This window comes from Loxodonta africana, chromosome X (assembly GCF_030014295.1).
Source record: "Loxodonta africana isolate mLoxAfr1 chromosome X, mLoxAfr1.hap2, whole genome shotgun sequence".
In the NCBI taxonomy this organism is placed as follows: domain Eukaryota; kingdom Metazoa; phylum Chordata; class Mammalia; order Proboscidea; family Elephantidae; genus Loxodonta; species Loxodonta africana.
The window spans coordinates 82134183-82146360 of record NC_087369.1 but is presented as its reverse complement, the minus strand read 5'-3'; the positions used below and the strand labels follow the sequence as shown (position 1 = coordinate 82146360).

Genomic DNA, 12178 nt, shown 5'->3' with positions numbered 1-12178 from the left:
CAGGGACCCTCGGTTCAAAGGATGTGCTCTTCTCCTGGCTCTTGTTTCTTGGTGGTATGAGGTCCCTCTGTCTCTCTGCTCAAGATTGGCTTAAGACACAATCTAATCTTGTAGATCTTATCAACATAACTGCTGCTAATCTATCTCATCAACGTCATAGAGATAGGATTTACAAACAGGGAAATCACATCAGATGACAAAATGGGGGACAATCATACAATACTGAGAATCACGACACATATTTTGGGGGGACACAATTCAATCCATGACAGAGCCCTAGTGGTGCAGTGGTTAAGAGCTCAGGCTGCTAAAAAAAAAAGGTCAGCAGTTCTAATCCACCAGCCACTCCTTGAAAACCCTGTAGGGCAAGTGTTAACTTTGGCGAAGGGAAAGACATTGTACACTGTAGGGGAAGTCAGCGCAACTTGACCAAGACAAAGTCATAGAAAGCTTCATTGACACCATGAGGAACTGAGTTACTAGGGCTGAGCACTGGGCTGGGGACCATGGTCTCAGGGGTCATCTAGATCAATTGGCATAACAAAGTTCATAAAGAAAATGTTCTACATCCAACTTTGGTGAGTAGCATCTGGGATCTTAAAAGCTTTCAAGTGGCCATCTGAGATACATCTACTGGTCCCATCCCAACCAGAGCAAAAGAGAACGAAGAAAACCAAAGACATAAGGGAAATATTAGCCCAAAGGACTAATGGACCACAAGTACCACAGCCTCCACCAGCCTGGGCCCAGAAGAACTAGATGGTGCCAGGCTACCACCACCGACAGCTCTGACAGACATCACAATTGAGTGTCCTGGACAGAGCGGGAGAAAAATTTGGAACAAAATTCAAATTTACAAAAAAAGACCAGGCTTACTGGTCTGACAGAGACTGGAAAAACTCCTGAGACTATGGCCCCCAGACACCCTTTTAATTCAAAACTGAAGCCACTCCAAGTTCACCCTTCAGCCACAAACTAGACAGGTCTATAAAACAAACGGTAACACACATGAGGAACATCATGTATACGAGACCAAAAGGGCAACACCTGCCCAAAAGGAATGATGACAGGGCAGGAAGGGACAGGAAAAATGGACGGATCTAAACAGGGAATTGGGGTGTGAAAGGGAACAATTGTTTTGTGATATTGGTTGCAATCCCTGAAATGTGTCAACACTTTCTCCCTTTCCACCCTGGCTTCCCAGTGTCCATTCGTCCAGCTTTCCTGTCCCTTCCTACCTTCTTGTCTTGCCATTCAGGAGGAGTTGCCCATGTAATTTTCATTCTGCCTAAAAAACTTCAGGTAATATTTCTTATATTACAGGTCTGCTGGCAACAAATTCTCTTGGCTTTTGTTTGTGCAAAAAAAGTCTTAATTTCATTTTCAATTTTCAAGGATACTTTCACTGGATTTAGAATTCTAGGGTTTTTTTTTCTATTAGCACTTTGAAAATGTTATTCCGTGCTTTTTTCCTCTATATTTTATTTTGTTGTTGAGAATATTAACAGCAAACCACACACCAATTCAACAGTTCTACATGTACAACTTAGTGACATCGATTACATTCTTCAAGTTGTACAGCCATACTCAACCTTTTTTGTGCTCTTCCCCCCTCATTAACATAAACGCACTGCCCCCTAAGATTCCTATTTAATCTTTCAAATTGCTGTTGTAAATTCGATCCCATATAGATAGTTCTTAAAAGAGCATAATGCTTAAGGTAGACTTTTTGTGTGTGTGTTTTATGTGAAAGTTTACAGCGCAAATTAGTTTCTCATTCAAAAACTTCTTAAAAAAATCTCCTTCAAAAATTGCTTTGTGCATAGAAAATGACGGAATACTACCCAACTCATTCTATGAAGCCACCATCTCCCTGATACCAAAACCAGGTAAAGACATTACACAAAAAAGAAAATTACAGACCTATATCCCTCATGAACATAGATGCAAAAATCCTTAACAAAATTCTAGCCAATAGAATTCAACAACATATCAAAAAAATAATTCACAACAATCAAGTGGGATTTATACCAGGTATGCAAGGCTGGTTTAATATCAGAAAAACCATTAATGTAATCCACCACATAAATAAAACAAAAGACAAAAACCACATGATCTTATCAATTGATGCAGAAAAGGCATTTGACAAAGTCCAACACCCTTTTATGATAAAAACTCTCACCAAAATAGGAATTGAAGGAAAATTCCTCAACATAATAAAGGGCATCTATGCAAAGCCAACAGCCAACATCACTCTAAATGGAGAGAACCTGAAAGCATTTCCCTTGAGAACGGGAACCAGACAAGGACGCCCTTTATCACCGCTCTTATTCAACATCGTGCTGGAAGTCCTAGCCAGGGCAATTAGGCTAGACAAAGAAATAAAGGGCATCCGGATTGGCAAGGAGGAAGTAAAATTATCTCTATTTGCAGATGACATGATCTTATACACAGAAAACCCTAAGGAATCCTCCAGAAAACTACTGAAACTAATAGAAGAGTTTGGCAGAGTCTCAGGTTATAAGATAAACATACAAAAACCACTTGGATTCCTCTACATCAGCAAAAAGAATATCGAAGAGGAAATCACCAAATCAATACCATTCACAGTAGCCCCTAAGAAGATAAAATACTTAGGAATAAATCTTACCAAGGATGTAAAAGACCTATACAAAGAAAACTACAAAGCTCTACTACAAGAAATTCAAAAGGACCTACTTAAGTGGAAAAACATACCTTGCTCATGGATAGGAAGACTTAACATAGTAAAAATGTCTATTCTACCAAAAGCCATCTATACATACAATGCATTTCCCATCCAAATTCCAATGTCATTTTTTAAGGTGATAGAGAAACAAATCACCAACTTCATATGGAAGGGAAAGAAGCCTCGGATAAGGAAAGCATTACTGAAAGAGAAGAAGAAAGTGGGAGGCCTCACTCTACCTGATTTCAGAACCTATTATACAGCCACAGTAGTCAAAACAGCCTGGTATTGGTACAACAACAGGCACATAGACCAGTGGAACAGAATTGAGAACCCAGATATAAATCCATCCACATATGAGCAGCTGATATTTGACAAAGGCCCAGTGTCAGTTAATTGGGGAAAAGATAGTCTTTTTAACAAATGGTGCTGGCATAACTGGATATCCATTTGCAAAAAAAATGAAACAGGACCCATACCTCACACCAAGCACAAAAGCTAACTCCAAGTGGATCAAAGACCTAAACATAAAGACTAAAACAATAAAGATCATGGAAGAAAAAATAGGGACAACTCTAGGAGCCCTAATACAAGGCATAAACAGAATACAAAACATTACCAAAAATGATGAAGAGAAACCAGATGACTGGGAGCTCCTAAAAATCAAACACCTACGCTCATCTAAAGACTTCACCAAAAGAGTAAAAAGACCACCTACAGACTGGGAAAGAATTTTCAGCTATGACATCTCCAACCAGTGCCTGATCTCTAAAATCTATATGATTCTGTCAAAACTCAGCCACAAAAAGACAAACAACCCAATCAAGAAGTGGGCAAAGGATATGAACACACACTTCACTAAAGAAGATATTCAGGCAGCTAACAGATACATGAGAAAATGCTCTCGATCATTAGCCATTAGAGAAATGCAAATTAAAACGACGATGAGATTCCATCTCACTCCAACAAGGCTGGCATTAATCCAAAAAACACAAAATAATAAATGTTGGAGAGGCTGCGGAGAGATTGGAACTCTTATACACTGCTGGAGGGAATGTAAAATGGTACAACCACTTTGGAAATCTATCTGGCGTTATCTTAAACAGTTAGAAATAGAACTACCATACAACCCAGAAATCCCACTCCTCGGAATATACCCTAGAGATACAAGAGCCTTCACACAAACAGATATATGCACACCCATGTTTATTGCAGCTCTGTTTACAATAGCAAAAAGCTGGAAGCAACCAAGGTGTCCATCAACTGATGAATGGGTAAATAAATTGTGGTATATTCACACAATGGAATACTACGCATCGATAAAGAACGGTGACGAATCTGTGAAACATTTCATAACATGGAGGAACCTGGAAGGCATTATGCTGAGCAAAATTAGTCAGAGGCAAAAGGACAAATATTGTATAAGACCACTATTATAAGATCTTGAGAAATAGTATAAACTGAGAAGAACATATACTTTTGTGGTTACAAGTGGGGGAGGGAGGGAGGGAGGGAGAGGGTTTTTTACTGATGAATTAGTAGCTAAGAACTGCTTTAGGTGAAGGGAAGGACAACACTCAATACATGGAAGGTCAGCTCAATTGGACTGGACCAAAGGCAAAGAAGTTTCCGGGATAAACTGAATGCTTCAAAGGTCAGCGGAGCAAGGGCGGGGGTTTGGGAACCATGGTTTAAGGGGACTTCTAAGTCAATTGGCAAAATAATTCTATTACGAAAACATTCTGCATCCCACTTTGAAACGTGGTGTCTGGGGTCTTAAATGCTAACAAGCGGCCATCTAAGATGCATCAATTGGTCTCAACCCACCTGGATCAAAGGAGAATGAAAAACACCAAAGTCACACGATAACTAAGAGCCCAAGAGACAGAAAGGGCCACATGAACCAGAGACCTACATCATCCTGAGACCAGAAGAACTAGTTGGTGCCCGGCCACAACCGATGACTGCCCTGTCAGGGAGCACAATAGAGAACCCCTGAGGGAGCAGGAGATCAGTGGGATCCAGACCCCAAATTCTCACAAAAAGACCATACTTAACGGTCTGACTGTGACTAGAGGAATCCCGGCGGTCATGGTCCCCAAACCTTCTGTTGGCCCAGGACAGGAACCATTCCGAAGACAACTCAGCAGACATGAAAGGGACTGGACAGTGGGTAGGAGAGAGATGCTGATGAAGAGTGAGCTAATGATATCAGGTGGACACTTGAGACTGTGTTGGCATCTCCTGTCTGGAGGGGGGATGGGAGGATAGAGTTGGAAGCTGGCAAAATTTTCAGGAAAGGAGAGACTGGAAGGGCTCACTCATTAGGGGGAGAGCAAGTGGGAGTATGGAGTAAGATGTATATAAACTTATATGTGACAGACTGACTTGATTTGTAAACGTTCACTTGAAGCTCAATAAAAGTTAATAAAAAAAAATTGCTTTGTGATATTGCTTTCAATTCCTGCAATGTGTCAGTATTCTCCCCCTTTCTCTTTCTACCTGGGGTTCTCCATGTCCATTCGTCCAGTTTTCCGGTCCCTTCCTGCCTTCTCGTCTTTGCTTTTGGGCAGGTGTTGCCCATTTGATCTCTTACACTTAATTGAACTAAGAACCACATTCCTCACTTGCGTTACTGTTTGATAGGCCTGTCTAATCTTTGGATGAAAGGTGGACTTTGGGAGCGGCTTCAGTTCTGAGTTAGTGTGTCTGGGGGCCATGGTCTTGGGGCTCCTTTAGTCTCTGTCAGACCAGTAAGTCTCGTCTTTTTTTGTGAATTTGATTTTGTTCTACATTTTTCTCCCGTTCTGTCTGGAACCCTTTATTGTGTTCCCTGTCAGAGCGATCAGTGGTTGTGGCCAGGCGCCATCTAGTTCTGGGCTCAGTCTGGTGAAAGGTATAGTTCATGTGGTCCATTAGTCCTTTGGACTAATGTTTTCTCAAGACAGACCTTTTTTTTTTTTTACTAGGTATGCTAAACCATTTTTCAGTTTTAAGATGACTTCAGGGGATATTTTAGATTTAGGGTTTAAATATTATCTCAGAGCAATAATTTCAGGGGTTCATCCACCCTCCATAGCTCCAGGAAGTTTGAGGCCATGAGAATTTGCATTTCTGTCTGGGCTCCCCCCACTTTTGATAAGGATTCTTCTATGGAATCTTTGCTCAAAATATTCGATTATGCTACCTGGGCACCATTCGGTTCTCTCTGGTCTTGTTCTTGAAGGCGATTAGTCACATGTTCCATATCCTCCTCCTATTCCAGACTCTCCTTCCTGTTGCTCCAGGTGAATACAGGTCAGTTGTCGTGCCTCGGATGGCTGCTTGCAAGCTTTTAAGACCCCAGGCACTACGCAATGGACTAGGAGGTAGAACAGTAGCCCTGAACATGTTATTAGGCCAATTAACTCAGATGTCCCCTGAAACCATGACCCTAAACCATCAAAACAAGGAATCAAATCCCATGAGGTGTTTGGTTGTACATGAGCAGACTCAGCAACTACTCTTTTTGTTATTGTTGTTGTTGTTGTTGTAAATATATCTATCACACAACTTTTGCCAATACAACTTTTTACAAGTGTACATCTTATTAACAGGAATTAACAATAATCAGCTGTGCAACTCTACCCTTAATCAATGCAATTTTCCCATCACCACTAACCTCCCCTTTCCCCATCCCTCCCACCCCTGGTAACCACTAATAAACTTTGGTCTCTATATATTTGCCTTTTCTTGTTTTGTTTTTTTAATAAGTGAAGTCATGTAATATTTGTCCTTTTATGTTTGGCTTATTTCACTCAGCATGTCTTCAAGCTCCATCCATATTGTAGCATGTATCAAGACTTCATTTCTTCTATTGGCTGAGTAGTATTCCATTGTGTGTATGTACCACATTTTGTTTATCCATTTATCTGTTGACAGGCATTTAGGTTGTTTCCATCTTCTGGTTATTGTGAGTAGTGCTGCAAGGAACATTGGTATACAAGTCTCTGCTTTCAAGTAGAATTGCTTGGTTATATGGTAGTTCTATTTTTAGTTTTCTGAGGAACTTTCACACTGTTTTCCACAACAGTTGTACCATTTTGCATCCCTACCAGTGATGGATGAGTTCCAATTTCCCCATATCCTTGCCAACATTTGTTGTTTTCTGTTTTTTTTTTTAATCTTAGCCATCCTAGTGGGAGTGAAATGGTATCTCATTGTGGTTTTGATTTGCGTCTCTCTGATGGCTAATGACACTGAGCAGCTTTTCATGTTTTTGGTGGCCATTTGAATGTCCTATTTGGTGAAATGTCTATTCAAGTCTTTACTCATTTTATTATTGGGTTATTTGTCTTTTTGTTGTCAAGTTGTCAAAGTTTTATGTATGTATTTGTTATTATACTCTTGTCAGATATATGATTTCCAAAGATATTCTCCCAGTCGGAGGGTTGTCTTTTCACTTTTTTGGTTGTCTTTTGATGAACAAAACTTTTTTAATTTTTATGAGGTTCCATTTATTTATTTTGTCTTTTACTGTCTGTACTTTTTTTTATTATATTAGATAATCCATTGTTGAAAGCTAGGCCTGACATTATTGCCCCTACTTTTCTTCTAAGAATTTTTTTGTTTTAGTTGGCGCCTTTAGGTCCTTAATCCATTTTTGTTTTTGCATGTGATGTGAGGCATTGTTATGATGGCCCCTAGACCTTCTGTTGGCTCAGGACAGGAACCATTCCCAAAGCCAACTCTTCAGACGTGGGTTGGACTGGACAATGGGTTGGAGAGGGATGCTGGTGAGGAGTGAGCTTCTTGGATCAGGTGGACACTTGAGACTATGTTGGCATCTCCTGCCTGGAGGGGAGATGACAGGGTGGAGGGGGTTAGAAGCTGGCGAAATGGACACGGAAAGAGAGAGTGGAGGGGGAGAGAGGGCTGTCTCATTAGGGGGAGAGTAATTGGGAGTGTGTAGCAAGGTGTATATAAGTTTTTGTGTGAGAGATTGACTTGATTTGTAAACTTTCACTTAAAGCACAATAAAAATTATTTTTAAAAAATGATGTGAGGCATTGTTATGGATTGAATTGTGTCCCCCAAAAATGTGTTTCAACTTGGTTAGGCCATGATTCCCAGTATTGTGTGGCTGTCCACCATTTTGTGATCCGGTGTGATTTTCCTATGTGTTATAAATCCTTCCTCTGTGATGTTAATGAGGTAGGCTTAGAGGCAGTTATGTTCATGAGGTAGAACTCAGTCTACAAGATTAGGTTGTATCTTAAGTCAATCTCTTTTGAGATATAAAAGAGACAAATGAGCAGAGAGACAAGGGGACCTCATGCCACCAAGAAACAAGAGCCTGGAGAATAGTGTGTCCTTTGGAGCCGGGATCCCCGCACAGATAAGCTCTTTGCCAGCCAAAGCCAACAGAGAGAGAAAGACTTTCCCTGGAGCTGGCACCCTGAATTTTGACTTTTAGCCTCCTAAACTGTGAGAGAATAAATTTCTTTGTTAAAGCCATTTCTGTTATAGCAGCACTAGATAATTAATACAGGCATGGATCCTCTTTCATTTTTCTGCATGTGGAAATCCAATTTTCCCAATATCATTATTGAAGAGACTTCTTTCCCCATCAAATGGACTTAGCACCCTTGTCAAAAATCAATTGACTGTAGATGTATAGGATTATTTCTGGACTCTCAGTTCTATTCCAGTGGTTTATGTGTCTATTGTTATACCAGTGCCTGGCTGTTTTGATTACTGTAGTAATCATACTGTAGTATGTTTTAAAATCAGGAAGTGTGAGCCCTTCTACTTTGTTCTTTTCAACATTGTTTTAGCTATTTGAGACCTCTTGCAATTCCATATAAAGTTGAGAACTGGTTTTTCTATTTCTGTAAACAAGGCTGTTGGAATTTTGATCAGGATTGTGTTGAATCTGTAGATCACTTTGGGTAGTATTGACACCTTAACAATATTAAGTTTTCCAATCCATGAACATGGCACATCTTCCCATTTATTTAAGTCTTCTTTAATCTCTTCCAGCAGTGTTTTGTAGTTTTCATTGTGTAAGTCCTTCATGTCCCTGGTTAGATTTATTCCTAGGTATTTTATTCTCTTAGATGCTACTGTAAATGGAATTGTTTCACTAATTTCCCTCTCAGATTTCTCATTGCTGATCTATAGAAACCCAACTGATTTTTGTTTGTTGACCTCGAGCCCTGCGGCTTTGCTAAATTCCTCTATTAGCACTAGAAGCTTTCCATGCTTTTCTTGCTAGCATATTTTCCCATAAGTCTACGATCATTCTTATCTTTGTTCCTTTGTATAATATAGGCCTTTTTTTTTTCCTGTAGCTGCTTTTTAAGTTTTCCCTTTATCTGGTTTTTATTTGTTTGATTGTGATGTGCCCTTGTGTGGTTTTCTTTGTATTTATCCTGTTTGGAGTTCATTGAGCTTCTAGGATCTGTGGGCTTATAGTTTTCATCAAATTTGGGGATTTTTCTGCCATTGTTTCTTCAATTATCTATTTTTTCTCTCCTCACTTGGGACTTCAGGTAAACCTATGTCACACCACTTATATTGTCCTATCTCTTTTTATTTTTCAGTCTTTTCTTTCTCCCTGTGATTCATTTCAGAGAGTTTCTACTGCTTTGCCTTCAAGTTCATTGATCTTTTCCTCTGCAGTGTATAACTGTTGCTATGAGTCAGAATCAGCTCAATGGCACACAGCAAAAACAATCCCGTCCAGTGAAATTTCCTTTCGAATACTGTATTTTTTTAATCTCTAGAATTTCCATTTTTAAAAATGTCTTTCATTTCTCTCCCCGCTGTGCTTGTATTTTCTTTACATGCTTGATTATATGGAGTATGTTTATAATAGCTGTTGTAAGGGCTTTGTCTACTAATTCCATCATCTCTGTCATTTCTGAGTCTTTCCTATTGCCGATTTTTCTCTAGGTTATGGGCCACATTTTTTTCCTGCTTCTTTGTATGTTTATTAATTTTGTATTGGATAATAAACATCATAGAGTGTTGACTTCTTCCAGGTAGACTTTAAATTACTTGTCAATCAGTTTGACCCTTTCAAGATTTGTTTTTAAACATTTTAGAGTGGGTCTAGAGTAGCCTTTACTCTCGAACTAATTTAGGCCACTTTGAAGGTCTTGCCCCTCTGAGGTCTCTACTAATGCCCCCCTGTATCCCGTGAAGTCTCTCCACTATAGGGAGAGGAATTAGCTCCCTTGTGTAAGCTTTAGGATTATCTTACAGCTCCTCAGTAATTCTTGTTTCCCTGTAAGTTGTTCTGGACTGTCCTTGTAGAGTTTTACCATATACATTTTCAGATTGGTATTCAGCAAAAAGACTCAAGGGATCGCTACACATATTTCTAACACTCTTTTTCAGCTTAGCTCCATCCTCACAATTTCTGGGTACCTTGGCCTTTATGAACTCCATTCTCTCAGTAAGATTGCCAGGCTCTGTTTGGCTTCCCCCTCCCTAGAGTGCAGTCCAGAGATTACCTCCAGGCAAAAAGCCTGGGTGATTGTAGGGCTCACCTTATATTTGTATCCCTTTCTCTTAGGGATCACTATCTTGTGTTGCTTATTGTTCAATGTCTGACAGTAAATGTTTCCTATATTTTATCAATTTTCCAGTTGTTTGTAGAAGGAAAGTCATGCCACACTCTCTTTCTTCCTCATGGCCAGAAGCAAAAGTTATTTATTTATCTGCCTTCATTTTTGAAGGATATTTTTGCTATATAAAGACTTCTAGGTTGGCAGTTTTTGTTTTCTGGCCTCCATTGTTTCTGATGGGAAGTCAGTCTTGTTCTTGTTTTCCTATATATAATTTGTCATCCCTTCCCCTCCCCCCCAGCTGCTCTTATGAGTTTATCTTTGGTTTTCAGAACTTGAACTATAATATGCCTATGTATAGTTTTCACTGTATTTATCCTGCTTGGGGTTCCCTGAGTTCCTGGATCTGTGGATTGCTGTTGTTTTGTTTTTTAATCTAATTTGGAAAATTATCAGCAAGTATTTCTTCACATTTTATTGCACTATTCTCTCTCGTCTTTCTAGGGCTCAGATTGCACCTATGTTAGATTGTTTGATACTGTCATACAAGTCATAGAAGTGCTCTTCATTTTATTTAAATCTTTTTTCTCTCTATGCTTCAGTTTGCTTCATTCTTATTAATCTATCTTCACGTTCACTATCCTTTCTTCTTTACTACCCAGTCTGCTATTAATCCCGTCCAATCATTTTTTTTATCCCATCCAATGATTTTTTTAACTTATTTTGAAATGATTGTAGATCACAGACAGTTGCAAAAATAGTATAAAGAGGTCCCATATACCCCTCAGTATCCCCCAATGGTGACATATAACTATAGTGTCGTTGTTGTTGTTAGGTGTCGTCAAGTCGGCTCTGACTCATAGCGACCCTATGTACCACAGAACAAATAACTATAGTACTAAACAAAACTAGGAGATTGACATTGGTACAATCTACAGACCTTATTCAGATTACACTAGTCTTACATGCACTCATTTGTGTGTGTGTGTGTGTGTGTGTGTGTGTGTATTTAGTCCTATGCAGTTTTATCATGTATATAGATTCATGCAACCACTATCACAGTTAGGATACAGAACTATTTCATCACCACAAAGATCTCCCTGAAGTTACCCTTTTATAATCACAGCCACCTTCTTCCCCTCCCTCACTCCATCCTATATCCCTGAAAGACACTAATCTGTTTTTCATCTTTATAATTTTATTGTTTAGAGAATGCAATATAAATGGAATCATGCAGTATGTGCCATTTTGAGATTGACTTTTTTCACTCCACATAATTCCCTTGAGATCCATCCTAGTTGTTCTGTACACCAAGAGCTCGTTCCTTTTTATTAAAGAATGGTATTCCGTGATATAAATGTACCATATTTGGTTTAACCACATACCCACTGAAGCGCATTTGGGTTGTTTCCTTTTGGGGGCTATTACAAACACTTATAGTTTCTTGTGTGGACGTTAAGTTTTTTTGATCTATGGGATCAGAGCCCAGGAGCGCAAATGCCAAATCATATTGTAAGTAAAAACCAAAACCAAACTTACTGCCATCGAGTCTATTCCAACTCACAGGGACCCTATAGGACAGAGTAGAACTGCCCCACAGGGTTTCTAAGGCTGTAATCTTTATGGAAACAAATTGCCACATCTTTCTCCCACAGAATGGCTGGTGGGTTTGAACCACCATCCACTGCACCACCAGGTAAGTATAGATTTAGTTATCTTAAGATACAGGCACTTGTGCTTTCTTTTGATTATTGTTTGCATGGTATGTCTTTTTCCATTTGTTTTCTTTCAGTCTCCCTATATCATTATATTTGAAGGGAATTTCTTGTAGATAGAATACAGCTGTGTCCTACTTTTTAATCTATTCTACCAGTCTGTGTCTTTTAACTGGTGCATTTAGACTATTTAACTTTAATGT

General features: G+C 39.3%; 1 protein-coding gene across 8 annotated transcripts in view; it reads left to right on the top strand.

The window, feature by feature from the left end:
* The window catches only part of HDAC8 (histone deacetylase 8), a 307901-nt gene that overhangs the window by 178284 nt on the left and 117439 nt on the right, over positions 1-12178 (top strand). For 2 of the 8 annotated variants that reach the window (XM_064278559.1, XM_064278560.1), the window contains exon 10: positions 11916-11956. The exons of the other annotated variants lie outside the window; for them this stretch is intronic. In XM_064278559.1, the coding sequence (XP_064134629.1) occupies positions 11916-11933 (18 nt within the window). In that variant the 3' untranslated portion in view covers positions 11934-11956. The remainder of the gene's footprint in view (positions 1-11915; positions 11957-12178) is intronic. 8 annotated transcript variants of the gene reach the window in all.